This window comes from Eucyclogobius newberryi, unplaced genomic scaffold (assembly GCF_026437365.1).
Source record: "Eucyclogobius newberryi isolate DKJ021-1_F unplaced genomic scaffold, fEucNew1.0.hap1 SCAF_4, whole genome shotgun sequence".
In the NCBI taxonomy this organism is placed as follows: Eukaryota; Metazoa; Chordata; class Actinopteri; order Gobiiformes; family Gobiidae; genus Eucyclogobius; species Eucyclogobius newberryi.
In genome coordinates this window covers 18,842,356-18,864,351 of record NW_027316056.1, presented here as the reverse complement: position 1 = coordinate 18,864,351, position 21,996 = coordinate 18,842,356, and the positions used below count along the sequence as shown (strand labels likewise).

Here is a 21,996-nt window from a genome sequence, read left to right as displayed (position 1 = left end):
GCAAAACAAATACTACTACAGTTTGTCCTGTTCATAACACAAACATGTTTAGCTCAAACTCAGGGGTAGAGGTTTTCGTCTTATAGAAGCACATGTCTTATTCTCCATAGAGCACACGTGAATGTCCTTAACTACTTGGAACTTAACCGAATGCAGTTTTTATTCTGAGATTGTCTGGTGTGTGTTGTTCACTATATTTCATTCCTGTGGAAACACCAGTTTCTACTTTAACATTTATTTGTAATGTATACCATAAACATATTTTATATCAGAAAAATACATCTAATATATTTATTTTGTATCCTCACTAGTGAAGATAATAAATAGATTTTTTTAAACCATTTTGTCCAGTTTATACAATGTAACTACGGTACAGCCGAACACGCCGCAGTGTTGCGAGTTTGATTTCTGACTCCATTTACTGCATGTCCTCCCTTCTCTATCATCCCCCATTTCATTCTCATCTGTCCTGTCTGATAAAGCCTACGGCCAAAAAGAAAAGTCTGGGGCAAAATAAATGAATCTCATAACTTTATTGACGGTGCATTTTAAATTCAGATTTTACACCAAATGATTAAAAAGGAGAAGGTCACATTTGTGGGATCAGTGAAAATTAGAGTCTTGCTCCCAAATAAATTATGTCTTGAGGTAGACCAGGGATTTGTATGGGTTTGAATGAATCTAGTTTAGTATAAAAGTCGAGCATCCTCTTGTCGCAGTGTCTCACCTCACAGAGCACACCAGTAGAACCTGAAAAGTGTCAGCATTCTTTGTATGAACAACAACGAAGCAATGAGATAATTAATGACCGAACGCAAAGAAGCGTATGGACCTACCGCTGTTTTTGAGGGAGGACAACAATTGACTAATCATCCGCTTGGCTGGAGAGGGATCAGTGACCCGAGGAAGCACTTGTACAGTAAGCATGGAAGGGAAGTCCTTCAATACAGAGGCATCCACCTCCCTCTGGTGGAGGATGAGAGAAAGATGATAAGTATCCCTAAAAGATAAAAAATAAAGGTCACTTCAGTCTCACCTGAATCTTGACTGCAGCAGGTTTTGCATCCATCAGAGCAAAAGCATAGCCACAAACTGCAATCTCATCCTCCAACACAAGAGCACAATGAGGCAAAGGAGGGGTTTCCAGATCCAACAGGCTGTAATGAGAACATTTATAATGAAAAGATGGTCTTGTGGAAGGCAAACTGACAGCAGCTTATTCTTACACATCACTCATAAGAGGCTGCTGCGTCAACAGAGGAACCTTGTCTCCTCCTGGTCTCTGCATTTCACTGAAAATCCTCTGGACCTCATCCTACAACAAACACCACCATTTTAATATGAATTTATACCATGAAAATAAAGTTAACAAAAAACAACTGACCTTATCCTCTGGGCAGAATGGGCGTATGCAATAAACCGCTGTAGACGGAGGATGTTTGAACAGGTCTCTGTTTCCGTGTCCTGGGAGCATTCTCTGAGAACACACATTTATTACTATTGACCGACAGTATTGTGCAGCATTGTGCAAATATTGATATTAATGTGTACCTCACCTGAAACTCTCCAGAGAGACCACCTCTGAAGCCCCAGGGCTCAGGGTCCTCATTCATCACATGTGCAGAAGGACGTTCGTGCCCACCTATATGACCACACAAGATACCATAAAACATGCATTTGTAATTTATTTTGAAAGACAATGTATGGGCAATATATATCAACATTTAAATAATATCATGAATGTTGTTTTGAAGATATGCAATATCGAGTATATTGTTTAGTACAAAATGCTACAAGAAGAGCTGATAAAAGGAATAAGATGATATTTCTGCACTTTTGAGATACATTTTACAGACATTTCACATTAGTCTGATAACTACACCTCAACTTATATGTTTAAAGACACATTTTAACACATTTCTGTTGGATTGATATAATATGATAATATACAGTAAACTTTTTACTCACTCAATGTTTTGACATAGGCTCGTGCCAGCCCCACGCCGCTCTTGATGTCACAGATGTAGTTGTAGAGGTCGTACAGAATGCTCCGGTTGGGCGCGTTGGAGAGACGGTTAAACATCTGGACCACTGCTTCACACATTTCATCAAAGTGCTGGGCTCTGGAGCGCCACTCAGCCGTCTGAAAACACAGTCTCCTTAGCCACAACTTAAAGTCAATGTGAGACAAGTAAATAACAATAACTACATTTGATACCTCCTCAGTCTGTGCAGCGGCAGCACGACTGTGTTTTTTGAGCCAGTTGAGCTCCAGTAGCATTGTCTGAGAGGTAGACCCGTGCTCATATGGGAGATAAAACAGATCTGAGAGCAGTTTGAGGTCCTCTAATGTGAGGGGCTCAGCGGTGTACAACGGGTTCTCATCGGGTCCCGGGACATAGGCCGCCTCTCCAATGTCGGTCTGCATGGGCTCCTCGTCAGACAGATGCTTCCTCAGGCGAGACGCAGGGTGTTGAGGCCCTGAAAGTAGCATTAGGATCACAAACGTCTATGATGCTGTAAGGTTTGTAGAATATAGCAACGTCAACAATTATAGGTGACACCTCCAGGTTGATCCGTATTGAGAAACTCCTGCAGCCATTCTGTCAGAGCCAGAGTTAAGGCTTTCTGTGGGCTGTAGCATGAGTCCTGATCCTCCTCTCCTGTTGATACAGAAACTGTTAATTCAATTTCCAAGACACAAAATTTTACGTAAATGCAACAATTAAACAGGATCAACCTGGATGGACCTCAAAGCAAAAGTACGTTTCTAAGTGGTAGGACACTTACTCATCTCTACATCACTTGGCCCCTCGTCTGGAGTAGCTCTGCACCATGTAGCCAAAGTATGGATGGCGACAAAATTGGGGTAAAATTCACAATTGGGATTTGTGAGAACTCCTCTTAGTTTGGGAATGAGATCTATTGGTCGATCCTAGAGCATTGACACAATTATCAATTAGTGATTCAAATGGATCCTTCGCTTGAACTGATTTGTGTGATAGGATTTATCTAGGAGGAGCTCACTTTGTAGGGCCCGATGAACAGGCGCTGGGGGTCATAATCGTTGGCGTGGATGTTGTCCCAGATGACAGGTGGTCTTTTGAGCACAGCAGATACTTCCTCGATTGACTCAACTGAGATTTTATGAGACACAACCTTTGGACCTAAAAAAAACAAATAAAGTTACAACTTAATGTGTAGGCCCTGTGTCCTCTGTGGTCTGTTTGGGGTCTTACCAGTCCACAGTATGTCAATCCCCTGGAGAAGCGTCTCTCCGACTGTGCGCAGGTAGGCCGACTGGGGAACATTGGGAGTGCAGAAAGACGCACAGTAATCTGGGCAAAGTAAAAAGGAAGCAATGATAAAAATGAATACACTGTGATAGGACTTAAATGATAACGTTTGACTCACCGGTGGGACAGAAGAGAAAGACTTCGGGTTGACTCAAATGTTGAAATACTTCGTTGGCGATGGCGACTTGAGCGTGAGCAAAAGAGGGAAACGCCTGCTTATCGGCAGGACACATTTCTGTTTCGATGTCATCAAAGAGCAAAGAGAAAGATCTGCAGCCAAACTCCTTCACCTAAAAGAGCAACACAAATAAAGGTATTAAAAATGTCCAGCCCATAAAAGGGAGAGGAATGAAAATCCTCAGTCAAATTTTAATACAATTGTTTTTTAGCCTAACTGAAATATAACCTTTATAGTTGTAAAAGCGATCTTTGCTTTGACGTTTTACATTGTGGATTCATAAACAAAACTCTGCCTAGGCAACAAGACAAAAACAAAGTCTGATCGAATCATTTACAAGGCCACACCTTTGTTCTTCAAATGCAAAGTCGTACCTGGTCAAATTTCCTCTTCAGAGCAGTGACCTCTTTAGGGTTGGAGAAAGTAATGTCCAAACCGGGAGAGATTGCATAGATGAACTCAACGTTGTGGTTTCTGGCTGCTGATATCAATGTTTTAAGTTGTTCTGAAAACAAGGGGGGGGGGGGGAATAAATCTGACATTCATGTAAAGTAACAGTATGCATATAATTTCAGTTCAAGGACACACCCTGTAATTAAAAAAATGAAGATGACACTAACTGACTGTTATGGTCAAAGTCTATTGATAAAGCTTTGATATCAAATGATGTCTCAGTTTCATTCAGTTATAAAAGTCAGTTAACGTGAAGTAAAACAGATATAAAGTGAGATAACATGAATTAAAATAGATATAAAAAGTCAATTAACATGAAGTAAAACAGTCCTAAATTAGCACACATTTTAGTCGGTCCATTTTCAAAACCAAAGTTGTTTTTTTGGTGGTAATAAATGAGAACTTGATGTATGATAATTGAAATATATTCTCACAAGTATTCCAAATATTTGTCTAAGTAAGAGTTTCAGCTTCCATCCCACATTTTGAAGACTTTCCACCATTCACATGATATTTTGTTGTAAACTGTTCATCGCTATGGCAACAGCCCTAACTTTTCATCATCCTGCGACCCATGGATAGAGCAACTCTGATTTTCACAGTGGGTCGTGATGGGATGTGTTACTTACCAGCCTCTTGTGGGGAGTACAGGTCTCTCCAGTACATTCTGTGTTTGTAGTCATCTTTGGGAGCATAAAGGTACGAGTTCAGTCCCCACTTTTGCTCCCTGTAAAATGATAGGACAATGACAATAATAACATTCAATTATACATATATATATATATATATATATATAAGGGTGAAGACTGCACACCTTCTAAATAGTTCTGCTCTTTGCTCCATAGTCCATGGTCGTCCATAAAAACCTACATCATTAACATCTCAGATCAGATCTCTTACTCAGGTCAAAATATTGTCATAGATTTGACCGTTCAATAACTGCATTCAATATAATAACTATAATGAACATATGACTGCTCACCCTCCACCACTCCGCTGATAAAACGCCTCGGAGACATTTCCCTTGTAGCTTCTTTTGATTTCGACATGTTTTTAATGTTGTCTTCAGTCTGTGCTGCAGGTCTCACACCGCTGTCACTCATATGACAGTTTGCTCCAAGCTTTTAGTGTGACGCACATTTACGCTGACACGACAATAGTGTTCATTGCGTAACATATAATTCATCTAAAGTCTAAAGCTGTAAACGCATCAGAATATTGCCATTATCGCTTGTTTTGAGGTGATTGGAGTTCAACCTGACGCGATCCGGACACGCGCACGTCCTGTACGTGCTACACCGGGCTTACGTCTTAAAGGGCCAGTGTTTTATTACTGTGCGAGCCGCGTGCAGAAGACCTACAATAACATGTTTGACTTGTTCAAAAATTAATTCAAAAGAAAATATTTACTCAACCAGTGATGTTTATTATATTTACATATAAATGTAGAAAAACTTTAAATTCATTCAAAGAAATGAAACACACAATGTAAATAATTATAGTTTTATGCAACAGTGATACAAGTTATATTCATTGTAAATCAAACATGCATTATAGTAACAGTACATAATACAAGAATCAATTGCTACATAAGTGGAGCATAAGCCCTGAGGTTAATTGATAGATCTTAAATTCTGGCTTTATCATCGGCTACGTATTTAACCCTTTCTGAGCCTGTTTGAGCAACAAGTCAAAATCGACGTCCTCCAATCTGCTTCGGACAGGTGATGATTCTCTACCCCGGTTTGCATCTAAAGAAAGAACAATATATTATCTTGAATTTATGACTGCAGAATCTCAATCATTTCATTGCTTTACAAAAGTGATGTTTTTTTTTATAAATTTACCTAAATCAGCATAATTTGAATGACAGAATTGCCTTCTTCCACCAAAGCAAATGTCAAAGGGAAGTTCGTCAGGTCTTCGAAGTTTTCCACCATTGTCAATGGCGGCGAAGGCATCCTCCATGTTGTAAAAGGTCACAAACCCATAATGGTCCCTGTTGAAAATGTTTTTAAGACTTTAAATAAATACAAAACCTTCAAAATACATAAAATCAATCTAAAAAAGTAGTTTTACCCTCTGTCTCTGAAGTGAAGTGAGACAGACTCCACATCCCCAAACTGGGTAAAGCGTTCTCTGAGTTCCTCGTGTGTCATAGTCCTGCGGATACGGCCCACGTACACCACTCGCCGCTCATCCTTTACAAAAACACAGTATGATCAGATAAAATAAAATCAGTGAATGAATGTGAGAGTGAACTGTCTGTAATGTCTATGTCTCTGTGTTTGCCCTGCGACAAGTTGGCCACTGTCCAGGGTGTACCCCGCCTAAGGCCCAAAGTCACTGGGATAGGCTCCAGTCACCCGCGACCCCGAAAGGGAACAAGCGGTAGAAAATGGATGGATGGATGGATCAGATAAAACCCTCATGCCAACTCCGGGTATGGATGTCAAACAGGCGTTCGTAGTAGAAACGCCAACATGAAAACAACATGAAAACGTTTATTTGTGTGGGTGTGTGTTTGTTGTTTTATGTTCAAAACATAAATAGTAATGGAACAAAAAGTGTTTTTAACCTGCGCACTATCTTTGAGGGTAGGACAAGGGTTAAATGTAATGCTGTGTGGTACTTACAATGGCTCTGAGCTTCTGGGCCCTTATTTCCTGCTCCCTCCTGAGCTTCCTTGACTCTCGACTATTAAAACAAGAAACAAAATTGTTTAAGAAGGATCAAAGAAGTCACATAATACATAAAACAATACATGGTAGGATGCTTGTATCAGAAATATTAATTAATAAGCCAGGTGATTTACTATTGAGTGAAAGCAAAGCAGTTTTTTCCCACATGGGGAAAATTAACACCTACAATGTAGTTCCACAAGTAGTGATATTCCTTCATTTCAACTGTATAAATTCACAAACCTGCAGTTATTAACCAGTCTTCTTCTTTCGACTCTCTGAGGGGGTGAATGGGACCGGGACCGGGACCTGGATTCAGACCAAGAACAAGAACTGGATCTGGAACGGCTGAATCTGGTTCTGGAGAAACGCCGTCTTTGTCGCGGTGGAGAGCGGGATGTAGATCGGCATGAAGAGGACGAACACGAGCTGCTCTCTGAACTCCGATAGTGACGCCTGCAAAAACCCAAATTAATGCTGATTTTAAAAAACCTACACAAAAAGCAATAAGTGTGTAGCAGGTTCTATAATCTTTGCTCATTTTCATAGAAGTTGCTAGCTTTTCTAAAGTTGTGAATCGAATCAATCACTGTAAATTACATTAAAATCTCATCTCATATTCATCCCTCAGAGCCAATCTCATGAGAATTGTATCCCATCCAAACACTATTATTATTAGTGTATTTATATTGCACTTTCCCACCATCAGGGCCTTTAAACCTGCTTTACTAGACAATGTGGGTTAAGTGTCTTGTCTAAAGTCACAATGACATTTCCTCTAGCGCCCCCCTGTGGCACCTGGTGTTCTAGCGGTCTTCCCCATAAATACATCAAGATATTACCGAAGACTAATTTAAATATAATTTAATGACCACTACCCCAAGCCCCGCAAATTTAACAAGGTTAACAAAACTATCAATATATACTAAAAAACACATACTTTTGTCTATTTGAAGAGCGGGACCCGATACTGGAGGATGAGGAGGATGAAGAGCAGGAGCTGGAGCTTGAGTCTGAACTACGGGACCTTCTCCTGTACCTCCTCCAGTCCCTCTCTCTGGGTGGCGGGCTGGTCCGGTCCCTCTCTGGAGGTGGCGGGCTGGTCCGGTCCCTCGCTCTGGGTGGCGGGCTGGTCCGGTCCCTCGCTCTGCAGGGCGGACTGGGCGGCGGTGTGGGTGGGACCATGCACAGGTCCAGACGAATAGAAGCGCTGGAGTTTTGTTTTTTGGCACCATCAGTTAGAAGAGTGGGCTGGTCCGTGGGTGGCTTTGTCTTATTTTCTTGGGTGGTGTTCGTCTCCACTGAATTTTCAAGTTTATCCTTAACCTCACTCATTTGCTTTGGGGCTGAATCTGGGGCCTTTTGTTTGATTTTCATGGATTCTGATTGATTTAATTTTGAGACCTTGTTGCCATTAGAGACGGTGCAATAATCATGATCGGACGATATAGCGGCGTGCACATATGGAGAGGTATATGTGGTCTCTGCTGGGTTTATATGTGACCTTTTGAATGGCATTGGACGAGGGTCAATTATCTGTATGGCTTTGACGGGAGGTGGTTTCCTTCTTACAGGCTGCTCCAGAGCGCTGCTGAGGATGACTTCAGTGCCAAGTGGTTCTGGGATTTTTAAATGCGGTCCACTGTCGAGGAGTGCTGCTACTGGACCAGAAGTGCTTGACAGTTCCTCAGTGCGGGACTTAGGGAGTGCGAGGTCAGGAGAAGAGACTGCGTTTGTCTGTAGAATTGAATTTGAAGGAGCACGATCTAATTTACTCAAGTGTTCACAGTCGACCTGTAGTGCTCTCTCGCCCTCTCCTCCCTCCTTAGCTGCAGATGAAAGAAACAAAAAGGTTAAAGAAACACAACACGGCTGATTAAACTTCACAAGAGCGTGTTATCTAAATCACCTTGTGTTTCCTCAAACTGTTCGAGCAGACTGGTCAGATCCGAGGCTTCAATTCCTGAAGTTACAGGCATAAAACATCGTCACAAATTCACATTACAAAGGCATGTAATAACTAATAACAGACACTAATGACTGATTAGAACCTTTATGGAAGTCTGGGCAATGTGGCTTAAAAATTATCAAAAAAATGTCATTCAATTTTAAGTTTTTATAATTTAAAAAAAGCACAATACCGAACTTTTAGCCAAAAAGATAGACTAAAAGAAAAGCCTGTGCTATTTGTATGTTTTCCTGACTGTGGGTGAGCTTGTATAGACTCATTTAACACACACAATGACCCAATTTATTTGCCTGGCCAGCCATTCCCAACACGTTTTGACAGACTACTTTACAAAACCTGAGGGTCTGGGATCCAACCCAATCGCGCCAATTTCGAAAGGGAGTGATTGACAGGTGGATTAACCAATCAGACAAACACATTATCCGTTCGTGTCTAAACAAACATGGTGGATTACGAGGAAAGGATAAAAATAACAGACTGAGAAATGTTGCCGACTTCTGCTGAGTCAACAAGCGGCGCACTAAACTCTGTAAATCTGAGGTAAATGAAGTTATATATTTTGTTCTGAATGTTCCGAAAATATTTGAGAGATGTCTTCCGCATTTGAGAGACACGTGACACAAATTAGCGGCGGTGGTTGGACAGGTAAATGCAGGAAAGTTTTTTTTTACGCCTTCCAGTGGTCCGAGACGCATTCGAACAGAATGTGGGCAGGGCTGGCGGGTCAGGCAACCAATTTATTCCTCCAAAGTCAGAATCTGCTCAAAACCATGTGATTTAACAGAGAGAATTGGCTATAGATCTGTCTGTTAAACACCCTCAAGAATATCATGGACGGTTTGAAAAAGGTGTGTCTATATTCAATTAAAAATGATTAGTATTCATATAACTTTATTGCACCAAGCAACGTTTTCTTACCTGAGGATATGCACTGGGGCAAGTGTTGAGAGGACGATGACGTCCCAAAGGCGAGCTCGGGCGTCATCTCCTTCACTGGGGTTGTGACTGGAGTCGGTGGCTCATAAGGCATAGAGGGGGGACTATTCACACTATAATGGTCTGTCAAGTCAAGGGTATTTGGTAAACGCTTAATGTCTCCTGCTGGGGTGCTACTTTGGTTGTTGCACTTTCTGTCAGAGTGTGTTGTAGGTGCTTCTGCAGTTGAATTCTTCTCATTTTGATTAAGTGCCGGTGCGTTCGTTGGTGGGTGCGGAGCTGGCAGGGGCACAAGGACGGGATTTGGAGGATCACTACTAAGTGCAGTGTGTCTCTTTGTCGGACTTTTCTCACAAACGGTAACAGGTAGATCCGGGGGAAGAGCGACAGGCTGGGTTTTCCCACTGGGCCTTGGACGTTTTGCTTTATGCGGGAGCTCACCGGAGGCTTTGACTTTCACAGTTTGAGTATTTGACGCGGTTTTCGACACCGTGAAGTTGTCCGCCAAGTGCTGTGTTGCAGGCAGTTTAAAAGTCTGTCCATTTACTCCAAGTATGGGAGTCAACTCTTTCGGGGGCACCAACACTGAAGGCCATTTGGTGATGTAGTTGCCTTGTTTTTCCACCAGCGGTTGTCTCTTTTGTCTTAGCTGTCTGTACTGCTGAAGACTTAACGATTTTCTTTTCCCGTCAGGTGTTTGAGGCTGCGCAGCAGACGTTTGGTCATTTTCCGAAGAGTTTGTAGCTTGAAGCGCTGCGTTATCAAATGCTTGGGGGCTAGGGTTTGTGGGCGATGCAGTGTCACTTGTTTGATTATCCAGCTCAAAGGCGGTGACTTGCACGGAGCCAAAGCTTACTCTCTTTTTCTCTTTCTTAGTTGGACTTCCATTCAGTAACGCACTCTTCAGAGGTTTGCTGCCGTTTTCCTCCGTCTTTACAGTCGTCCCCGCAGATTCTTCGTCGTCAGACACAACATTGATCTCTTCGTCGATGTCTTCTGTGGGTCTCTCGTATCGCCACACCTCCTCTTTGGAGAACAACACGCTGCTTTGGGAGGACTTATCGGGTTCGTCCTCCACCTGCACCTTCAGACAGTACGGGTGCATGATCTTCACCAGGTTTACCAGAGACAAAGAGGTAAAAACTGTTCCTTCAATCTTGTGCTTGTCCTTCTTTCCAAGTGTATCGGACAAAGATATCTCCTGAAGACATTTAAAAATCATAGTTTATTGATCACAAATTACGCACAAACACCTGCCATTTATTCTGTCTATATTCTGTACTATTAATTTAAGTATATTTATTGCATATTTCTATTCTTATGCTGTGCAATAATGGAAATTCCCCACTGTTGTACAAATAAAAAGGTTCTATTTTCTTATCTTCTATTGCAATAAAACAAATATAAAAAGGTCTAGATCGAGCTTTTCAGAAAACGTCCCAAAATATGTAATAGTGTAGTACATTGAAGGAAATAGTGTGACGCTGCCCACCTTGGTGCTGTCCTGGGACATGAGAAGTGATGTTTCTGGTAAACTACTAAAAGGAGACAGTGTGTCGTCGTCATCGTCCTCCACACTCTCCAACATCTCAGTGAAGGCCGACAGAAGCTTCTCACTGTCCTCCTCTGCGGACGCCTTGTCCTACAGACGGAGAACAGCCTGTTAGTACAAAACTTTGGTCGCTAAATACACCATAGACCGTAGAAATATTCTGTTTTTACTGACCTCAGATACAGAAGCGTCCGCAAAAATGGCCAGGATCGAGTGATCCACAGAGGAGTGAGTGTCCATTTCAATATCTGTGTCAAACTGCAACACACAAAATCATTCACTGAAATTAAAACTAGGGCTGTGCAAAAATACAGTTGTGACTGTTACTATTACTAAATCAAAAATGTTATAATCAAGACTACATTTAAAATTATGTTCTACGTGATGAGTTCTGCCCCAGAACGCCTGGAGCAAAGTAACTTTTCTAACCTACATTGGCTTTAAAAAATGTCACAAAATACAAACTATATTGGGTCTATTCTTCCTCTGCAGGTCAATATTGACAGTACACATGTAATTGTTTGAAATAGTCATGATTTCAAATATAAGCCAAAAAATGTATTACCGGTATACATTTTAGCTATAATCGAGCAGTTCTAGTAACAATCTGAAACATATTAGTAGGGCAATGATATTGACTAGAAGTTTCCCCTAAAATACATGCATTGAACGTACAATCCATGTAAAATGCTTGTATACAATGAGTAAGCTCCAACTAGTGCAAACCTATTTCTGATTTTTCCTATTGTCATCTGTAAGACATTTTAAACTGTAAATATATGCACAGAGAGCAATGGAGACACAGAATCCTAAATAAAATAAAGCCCATTAGTTTATTCTATAGAAAAGGTTTATTTTACGGTATATATTCTTTGACATATTAATGTGTAGTAAAAGACAAGTGCAAACTAAGTCTTATGTACCGGTATTTATTGAGTGAGTGATAAAGTATGATTTTATGGCACTGTCAGAGAGGCTTGTCTTGCAGGTGAGTGGACTCTGAGCACCACAGACAGTAATAACAGTCATCCTCTGGCCTGTGTCTGTCCTGCTGAAACATACAGCGGCTCGTGCTGTTACAACAGTTCACTTAAAACAAGCTCACGAGCCCTTCAGTGGTGGAGGGCAGCTAGAGACAGGCAGAGCTCTAACTGAACAGCCTGTTCTTTGGACAAAATGATCCTTGTCATCTGTAACATGTGAATACTCGACAGTAAACGCGACGCATGAGCTAATTAAGGCGTTTTGTAACTGGGAAAGGGTACATTTCAGGACAGGTCTGAGCGGGTAACGCACGAGGCGACTCCCTGAGCTAGCACGAGGAGCACAGTTGAGCCACGTGTCGTTTAGAAGAACATGTGGCCCCGTTTAATCGTTACAAACACGACCCCCGCGTCATAAACCGACACAATGAAGCCGCATGAACTCAAATGGGGAAAGCGGTACCTCATCGGACGTGTTGTTGGACAGAAATAGCCCTTTGCCGGGTTTTAAATGGCCATCTTTCCTCCTCCACCGCGTCGCCATCTTGCCGCTCCACATGGCCCAGGACGGACGAGGACCACGTGGTACCGGCGCGGCGCGAACTGAAAACCGACCTGGGATCAGTGTGACCCGCGTGTGTGACTGTGGCGCTGCGAGCAGGAGAGAGCAGCACAGGCCTCAACCGACCTGGGATCAGTCTGACCCGCGTGTGTGCCTGTGGAGCTCATGGTGGAGCTGCGAGCAGGAGAGGGCAGCACAGGCCTCAGGTCAGTGACTCCAGGGGATTGCTTCTGACTTCTCACGAGTTTTAGAACACTGTGTGTATGACATTATCCCTTTGATAAGGCAAGAATAAAGTCTGAAGAATAAAGTCGATGGCGGTAAATGCACCTTTTCAGTTGAACGCCAACCACCATTAAAAGCAACGCAACAACAACAACAACAACAATAACTACCACATAATGACGCTATTCATAATGAAGTAAAGTGCGAATGTTAGAACAATTTGTGGTAAATGGTTTTGGTCTAGGATCATCATTGTCCGCGATGACAACGTGGCCAAATAGACCAAAGCATTGAAGTGTGTATTTGTGTACACTTGTTATATATAATATATATATCTTTCATTTTTTTATTTTCTCAGCAGACGTTTTACATTAAAACGCCACCTAGCGACAAGTGCACGTTACAACAGCTATAATGTGTGCAAATGCATTTTCTACATTTCTTGTAGTGCTGAGGTTGCACCATCATCTATTGGCCTTTTGGATGACTCATCACATTTACATATTTACCATGACAACAGCACCATTGTCATAACTGCGAGGGTGACTTTTCATAGTTGCATCAGAATCAAAAAAGGTTGATTGCCATTGTCAACAAAATTCACAAACATAGAAACTTTCGTGCAACATACAACAATTATTACTAATAATAGCAAAGTTTTTGTTTATAAGAGATCTTCTACTGAAAGTGTTTTTCAAACTTCCTATAAGTGATCTGTTCTTTTCTTCTGTATCTGCCTCTGTATCTACCTGCGTTGCATCAATGAAATTTCCCCATGTGGGACAATAAAGGAATATCTTATCTTATCTTATCTTAAAGGAAATTGCTTGTATGATTCCTTTTATTAAGGAATAGCCTCACCTTGTAAATTTGTCTTATTTTTATTTTCATCCTATTTAAAATGTAAATTGTTGCTCTTTAATGCATGCCCTTTTTGATTTTATATATGTTATTTCATTATTGTTCATTGTTTTATGTGGTATCAAATCACCAAAGCAAGTTCCTATGTTTATCAATTTTGTTCATTGGTAATGGCTATAAAGCTTTTCTGATTTTCTGGAGGGAAAAAACATTATAAAAATTAAATAAAAAATCACACAGCACATGTGGATTTAATTGTGGGACTAACTATGGGTTTTCTTTGCCTGGAATGTTCCACTCCAATCAGGTTTATTGTCATCGTCAGTGAACAAAATTAACAACATAGGAACTAGTTTTGGCGTTAAGGTGCAACATACAATAATGAATAAACCCAAACACCAGGGCATCCATCTGCTGCTCCATCATGGTTAAGGTCCAATGTTAATGAATAACCTGCATTCTTAAGCATGCTTTCCTCTCCACAGATCTGACCTGTAAGTTGGCCTACTGGCATTACCTACTTGTCTCCATGGAGATAGTTAGGTTTAATGTCATACTGTTGAACATTCCGGGTAAAGCAAAAACATCTCCATGGAGACGTGCAGTTAGTGGATTCTCTACCAGTAAAGTTACATAGTAAATATTGCCTTTTACAATATTTCGCGGTAGTTTAAAAAAAACTACCATTTTGTATCTGATTTTCGTCAGTGACTTTAACTTGTTTGGATAATAAATAACAGGTCAAATGTGTCCACTTCAACCAGATGTTTCTGTTCAGATTTGCTGTTTTATTTCATGTAGTGTCCCAAGAGTTGTATTTGGGCGACCTGTGTCCTTGGGGTGGACAAAAAGCGGAGAAGTGATATCTGGGCTTGACGTACATCAAACCATTGGAGCAGAAGATCACAGTGTGTTGCAGATCTGTCACAATTTACGCCTGTGCTGCTGTTGTCACTGTGATGTAGTTGGAGCTTGTAAAGATAGGTAACCAATTCTTCGCTCCACCTCCTTAAGTCAAACTGATGAAAGACTTCTACACATTTCAAGATAGAGTGTTAAGAAATGTTTTCAATAAGACTAAGGTTAAATAGGTTCACAAACCAGCACTAAATTGTTAATGAGTACAATACAGATGACATTCACCGTGGGTAAATGGTGCACTATGTCACTTTTCAATTGGAGGGCCGACCACCTAATTTTCACCATGGAGATGTTAATGCTTTCTGTTTCTGTCAGGTCAGATCCGTGGAGATGTGCCCTGCTCATAGTAAGTATTTCTGTAGCTATTATTTTCTAAGGATTGTTTTGGCCCTTAGGCTTTATTGGACATGACAGCAGAGTGTGAAATGGGGGAGAAGAGCAGGAAGGACATACAACAAATGTCAGGAATCGATCTCACAGCGCTGTGGCCGGCTGCACAGAGAGAGCCTGAGCTGCTGCTTAGACCACCACCAGGCAACACGGAATGAAATAAATTCTTGATAAATGCGTTTAATGCCATACTATGGAAGTCGCTCGGTTCATTGGCACCTGACACCGTCCAAAATATTATATGAAAAAGCAGTTGAAATATATTTCTGGGATTTAAAACCTCTCAATTTTGAAATACTAAAAACCTTTCAGGCTCAAAAAATCATGAGTTGGCCTAGGTAACCAACTCCATGCTTTTCATATACTTTGAACGGAAAGTGAGGGGGGCTCTCCAGGTTAACTATGGTAGTTAATTAAAGGTTTGTTTTTGTATTTTACCTGCTGCAATTTTGCACTGGCCCACAAGATGGCGCTGTATATATGTATAGGACACTGTTAGCCCTCAAAAGTTGTGATTTTATTTGCACCAGCCATTATAGTTTAGCTGTCACACAACTATAAACCAGGAGGTCACAGTGTTCATAATTGCTCATCACTTTTTATGCCTGTGGATCTTCTTATCTGGACTTTTCCCCGAGAAGAGCAGGGATGTGTCTGGGCCGTTATCTCTTGCGTGCCAGTGACGAGACGACCTTTGTGGTGAATGTCACAGCGCAACGCTATGGTAGACAAAGGCTGATTTAGATTAGGCTAGAAAAACTAAAAAAAAAATTCCCCAGCGCATGAAAAGGATTACAGTGGCACCTGGTTTGACTTTTGTGGCTGTGATCTTTAAAGTCCTCTTCCCTGTGTTGTGCCTCTTTCCTAGATTTCTTTCACCACGACACATTGTGGTCTGAATCAGGCCCAAAATGTCCTGGGTCTTTGGAGTGCGGGTGAGGCGAGAGGAGCTGAAGGTGTGCTGCTCAGAGCCGGGTGGGTGAGTATGTTTTAGAGGAGGGGGGCCGTCTCTAAGTGGGTCACCTTATTGCAGCATCCCTGTCGCTACATGGCCTCACACACTGACATTTGCGACTGCACTCCAAATCTTGACGACATATTCTTCTTGTGTCATTGTTAAAACTTGAACGAAACCATTTTTTGGCATTATAAGGGCTGATTTCAAATTAGAGCTGCGTTATATGCCAAACATTTATATGATGATGATTTATCTTGGGGCCATTTCAATTTTATTACGATACACATAGAGGTGGGAGAGAGATTTAAAAAAAAAAAAATGTAATTACATTTTTGTTAATATGCAATTGTCTATAATTAAAACCGTTAAATGACCTGAAAAAAAAGAAATGCCTTGCGTAATGGTCTGGTCAAGTGTTTTAGTCACTTCCTTGAGTCATTTCTTAGTTAAAACTACTTTGGCAATGGTATATATTCCTAATCAAGACCTTATTTAGCCCTGATTTAGATGTAAAATTGTCCTGTTGATTTAGATATGGTGGTCTTCTTTGGTGTAAAACTTTTGAGAACCACTGGTGTTTTACAAATAACGGTAATTGATATTTCTGCACTTTTGTGGTTCATTTTGCGGTCCATTCATGTTTTGTTTGATATTTGAACCTTAACTGACACATTTGCAGACACATTTTTACACACTCAAGAGAAATCACCAGAACAACGATTGGACCAAAATGACAGATTTTCACAAGAATGAGATCACGATCCGATTTGTTGACATTGTCCAGCCCTTTTTCAAATTATCTGTCACTAAAGCCATTTTATTAAATATAAATATTATTATATTTATTATTGGTTAATGAATTGTTTTCCATTTGGTTCTATATGAGCTCATTCCATCTTTTATTACACCATCCAAACTCAATCAAAGTTGTGAGTGCAAAATACCCCTTGTGTTTTTATTCTTCCCTAAAAATAAATACCCATTGTTTAGTTGCTTTTGTTCATTTTCTTGTCATAACAATATTAACTTTAACATAGCACCAAAAATAGTTTAACTCGACTGTTTTTAGCCCACAGTAAAACTCTGTAAGTTGGAGCCTGCCGCTGGACTCCCCAAGTGCACTTTTGACATCTTTGAATTTTTAAACAACCAGCGAGGTCCAGGGAGCCGGGTATTTGCTTTCCTTTCTCCACTTCACACTTGTGTTGTCCCAAACCAGCGGACGTCTCAATATGCCTGTCAGTCATGCAGTCTGCCCTATATACTTAGTTGACCTTTCAGATATTGTGTTAGCACGTTATAAAAAGGCAAAAGCACTCTTGGTCTTTAACTTGATACCCGCTCCACTGGGACGTCCACAAATACAACTGCTGAAGTAGGCAGTTGTGTAGTATTTTGTGTCCTGATTTTAAGACTTCTAGACTCTCTTTTTCTTGTGCTTTCATAGCCGGGATGAGGAATGCCCTCCCACATGGCGCAATGAACATCTGTTTGTGGGAAGTGCTGGCCCGGAGAGACAGCAGGAGAGGAGGAGGAGGAGGAGCAGTGGGGAGGCACAGGGACCTTATAGAAGTTGCATTGATGCAGGAGGTGAGGAAAGCACTACAGAGTATGCATTGAAGGGGAGGAGAACTTTGAGGCTAAAGCCAGATGAGAGAGACTTTTCTTCTGTCCTATAGCGACAGAGGTGAGGGGCCGTCTGGTGTCTTACAGGTGCTTGAACAGACACACACAGCATGGAAACAGAAGCCTGCATCAATAATGTAGCTGTGGCGAAACGGGCTGCAGAATGTGCCTTACATAAGGCTGCTGCCTTTTTCACTCTCGGCTCGGCCCTGGGGCTGGATGCAACATGCCTTTTTTAAGCTAATTTAGCGCCACATTTGCCATCCATACACGTTTTCAACATAAGTGAAGCCATCAAAAAAAGTGTTACTAAAAGAGCGGTTTTAACTTGTTTGAATTAAGGCAGAGCTTGTTTGTCTGATTTTGTACCTATTTGATGGTGGCATTCTGTTGATTGACGGGCTTAAATCTGTGTAATGGGCTGTGTGGCGTCTATGGGCAATATATTGGGCTTGAATGTTAACTTTCAATTTGCCTGGCGGAGAGAAAGGTCACTGGGGTCACAGGCAAAAAAAGGCCGGGCAAATGATTTTCTGTAACTGTGATGAATGAGCCGATAAAACCTTATACAGACCATAAACTCAGTTAAGTAGAGCACAACCTTGTGCTTGTTCATTGTTTTTAGTAAGCAGTTATGCAAAATGTAGAAAGCATATTTTCAAGAGCTACACCAATGTACTTTCATTTACCAAAGTAAAATGTTTGACAGATGCATCACACAATAAACAGTATACAAACCACAGAGGGTCAAATATATTACTGTTTTGTAATATTTGAAATTGAATATATGTATCATCATATCATATGTTACTCTATATAATTTGTAGTGGAATTTAACCCGGAGCAAGCTGTTGATCTTTCTTTTAGTTGTTTTTATTGTTAAAAAATGACAAAATGTTTAACTCTGTATAACTCTAAATATTTACAGGGTACAGAGAAGTGGGTGGTTGTAAACTGTAACGTTCTGAGCACTCGAATGACGATCCATCTTTGAGCAAGTCAAGGATAATTACTTTATTATAACATGATCTAAAGCTCATAAAAGTTGGATGTTTCATACAGTGACATGTCCCCTTTAAGTTCACTGCATTTTCCCCAACCTTGTGATTCTGTGAGTCTTTAAAACTCTCTGTGCGTTTCTTTGTCTCTATATGATATGCGTATTACAAAGGCTTTGGACTCGTGTGCTTTTCCCCTGTGCATATTTCTTCCGTTCTGTCTAATCTTGTTCCGCAGGTGCGAGACTTTGGCCTTTTGTGCTCACATCCAGTCGCACAATAAGAACCCGTCCGCTGCGTCGTCTCCATCAAGCTGTTAGATGTGGGCACCTCGACGTGTGAATCACAGTTGTGTCATTGTGTGCGTGTGGAAACTCATCATGCTTGTGCTATCCTTTTTCTGCCACATTGCCATGGCGACAGTGCCCTCCCGGTGTAATGGGGGACGATTGCGCCAGAGCTATTTATTCTCTCCCTCCACCTTTCTCTCCCTCTCTCTCTCTTGATACCTCTCTCTCTCTCTCTCCACCATCTATCCGTTGGCCGCCCCGCTACATCCTCTTCTCCGCCGCGCTCTCCTTCCTTCCCCTCTCTGATTGGCTTAACACTCTTCCTCCTCAAAATGAGACACTGCCTAATGAGCATCAGGGTGAGGAGCCAGGAGTGGGAGAGACAAAGAGCAAAGAGTGTCTTTAAAAAAAACAGAGAAATTGGAAATATGTGGGCGAGGCCATCTATGCACTTCCAAACGACTCTTTGCATGTAAATGCCACAAAATAAATTCAGGCAACACTAAGATGCCGTTTAGGAGGGAAACTGCTGCGTCTGATGCTTTGATGTGTAATAAAATGAGCTGTAATCGCTTGGCTTTATTGCGGGGGTCATGACCTTTGAATGAAGGGGACATTTAAAATCTGGCAGCAAAGTAAATACAGTGTTATAACTTGTATAAGAGACCAATATTGAAGTAAAAAAAAACAAGCTGTGTGCTAATCTGAATTCATTTTGGCCTGAATATATATTAACAGCAAAAACGTAGTGGGAAATCCTAAATAATCTTGGCTCTGATGTCCTAGAATTGCATCTACACTCGTTAAAGATGCAACATTTCCCAGATGACTCGGGAGACTAAGTTGTGTGTGCACTTGGAATATGTTGGACTTGAGACGAATGAGACGAGCAGATAACAAGCGAGCAAGATGGAGACGCTGTGAAGTAAAGGTAAAAAAAAAAGCCTGTAGTATTTAAGGGAGCGAGTGCAGTAGTAGCAGGAGGAGGGAAGGGTGGATAAATGAGCAGACAGGAAGATGAGTGAAAGCGGGCGAGCAACTCACTGTGACATACTGCAGACAGACGGACTAACGGAGCGCTCGCGAGAGAGGGAGCGCGTGAGAGAGAGAGAGGGAGGGTGAGAGAGAGGGAGGGTGAGAGAGAGAGAGGAAGGGTGAGAGAGAGAGAGGAAGGGTGAGAGAGAGAGAGGGAGGGTGAGAGAGAGGGAGGGTGAGAGAGAGAGAGGGAGGGTGAGAGAGAGGGAGCGCGTGAGAGAGGGAGGGTGAGAGAGAGAGGGTGAGAGAGAGAGGGTGAAAGAGAGGGAGGGAGGGTGAGAGAGAGAGGGAGGGTGAGAGAGAGAGGGAGGGTGAGAGAGAGGGAGGGTGAGAGAGCGCGCGGGGGCAAGAGTGGCATAGGACACAGTGAGAGAGAGAACGTCAAGCACCCCCTCCCACCTCCTCTCTGTTTTTAACTCCCCCTTTCTCTCCCCCGTTTGCCCTCCGCGCCATGTATTAGACCTGTATTAGACGGCGGGGCACAAAACACGCACGCTCATTGACCATGTCCCCAACTGCAGCCGCGGGAGGAAGAAGAAGAAGAGAAGGAGGGGAAAAGTCGTTACATTTTTTTTTTAAAGGGGGGGGGAGGCGGGCTGGCGGGCGGGGACCCACATCACATGGTTGTTATTCTCTCAAATCTGCCTCTCAGGTCACTTTGACAGTCTACACTCTCTCTCCCTCTCTCCTTCTCACTTGTGCACTCGTTTCCTCCCTCACTCTCCTCCCACCTGAGCAGTAATTTGCAGGGCAGCGGCAGAACAGTGCTCTCCTCTTTCTGCAACACATACAGTGGACAGCCATAACTGGGGAGAGAGGAATCTGATCCTTTTTTTAAACCAGCGCCGTCTCTCTCTCTCTCTCTCTCTCTCTCTCTCTCTCTCTCTCTCTCTCTCTCTCGTCCCTCAGTGTCGCTCTGTCTGTTTGTGTGTGCGCGCGTGTGTTTGTGTTTGTGTGTGAAGTGTGCAGAGGGAGAGACCAGACGCTCGCTGGCTGGTCAGCGCGGAGCACAGGAGGAGGACTAACACAAACCCCGTTCTGATCGTTTCCGCGCCAGACATGTGAGAAGATGTCCGTGGGCGGCTGCGCGTGTCCCGGTAAGTCACTGCCGCCGCCGCCGCCGCCGCCGCTGCTGCTGCTGCCGCTGCCGTGGTGATGGTTGCCGTTAACGACAGCTGCCTGAAACCAGAGGCCACTGCCGCTTGTTGCAGACCACTCTCTGAACTGGACTCTCCGTGGTCCTGGTTGTTGTTGTTGTTGTTGTTGTTGTTGTTGTTGTGAACTGTGGCCGGAGAAGAGCGTGAGGGCAAAAGAGTGGCGTGACTGTGGCAGAGCACATAAGAGGTGCCTTGGACCCTGGGGCGCGCTTTGCAAAGGCTCATGGGAGATGGGAGGTCACCCTGTGTGATAAGTGAGGATGGAGGGGCTGAAATGTGTTCACTGCCTGGTGCAAAGTTAGAAAAGGATGGATTAGGGAGTTTTGAACAAGTTTTGTCTGAGTAAACTTACTTCAAGCTTTAACTTTACTAAGAGGGAATGTGAATGTTGCCGTGGTGCGGATAACTCTTTTTGATTGTAATGTTTATATTTCAGATAACTGTTGGTTTTGTCTATGAGATTTTCAACTTTTATGAACCAGTATGAAGGCATTATAATAGGAAGTGGATTATGGGCTCACTCACTGCAATGAAGTAATGTCAAGATTATTTGGATGAAGAGAATGATGAGAGAATTTTAGAATAAGTCATTACAATTCAGTGCTTTAAGTGTTTATGTATCTAACTATTTGATACACGTTTCTTTTATGACCCACAAAGTTTGATTTAATAAATCAGGCCACGTGTTTGAGGAATAATGATGTATTGAACAAAGTGAATTATTTCCCTGTTGTTTGGTCATGGCGTCAATAATCGTGAATGGTAAAATTGTGATGTTTCTTTTAGCAAAATGTGTATAAAATGTGATATGACAACTTGCTATCGTAAATCATGACATTTTGATGAATAGTGTCTCTGTGTATGATGAGTTCAGCTGATTCTGCTGTAGACTATAACTCTGCGCTTGAAAACTGAACAGCCTTGT

General features: G+C 42.1%; 2 protein-coding genes across 4 annotated transcripts; both read right to left on the bottom strand.

Moving 5' to 3' along the window:
• Positions 1-520: 520 nt before the first annotated feature.
• Positions 521-5,205, bottom strand: ogal (O-GlcNAcase like). 3 transcript variants are annotated; one of them, XM_072462835.1, is made up of 17 exons: positions 4,910-5,205; positions 4,742-4,793; positions 4,557-4,654; positions 3,849-3,979; positions 3,415-3,586; positions 3,240-3,338; positions 3,028-3,167; positions 2,791-2,935; positions 2,565-2,678; positions 2,219-2,481; positions 1,969-2,143; positions 1,557-1,642; positions 1,385-1,477; positions 1,227-1,315; positions 1,037-1,157; positions 837-966; positions 521-750 (listed from the first exon to the last, which is right to left on the bottom strand). In XM_072462835.1, exons 1-17 carry the CDS (start codon positions 5,028-5,030, stop codon positions 614-616), a joined length of 2,166 nt encoding a protein of 721 aa, XP_072318936.1. In that variant the 5' UTR covers positions 5,031-5,205; the 3' UTR covers positions 521-613. The 3 variants fall into 3 exon arrangements, 2 of the variants coding, with proteins under 2 accessions (XP_072318936.1, XP_072318937.1); XM_072462836.1 differs by having other exon boundaries at positions 2,565-2,663; XR_011930109.1 differs by lacking the exon at positions 521-750 and having other exon boundaries at positions 857-966; positions 1,552-1,642.
• Positions 5,206-5,444: 239 nt separating this feature from the next.
• Positions 5,445-12,700, bottom strand: LOC140377499 (uncharacterized). Its single transcript, XM_072462930.1, has 11 exons — positions 12,512-12,700; positions 11,240-11,323; positions 11,006-11,155; positions 9,496-10,714; positions 8,518-8,571; positions 7,549-8,437; positions 6,852-7,064; positions 6,564-6,624; positions 6,007-6,128; positions 5,775-5,926; positions 5,445-5,678 (listed from the first exon to the last, which is right to left on the bottom strand). Exons 1-11 carry the CDS (start codon positions 12,605-12,607, stop codon positions 5,578-5,580), a joined length of 3,141 nt encoding a protein of 1,046 aa, XP_072319031.1. The 5' UTR covers positions 12,608-12,700; the 3' UTR covers positions 5,445-5,577.
• Positions 12,701-21,996: the final 9,296 nt, after the last annotated feature.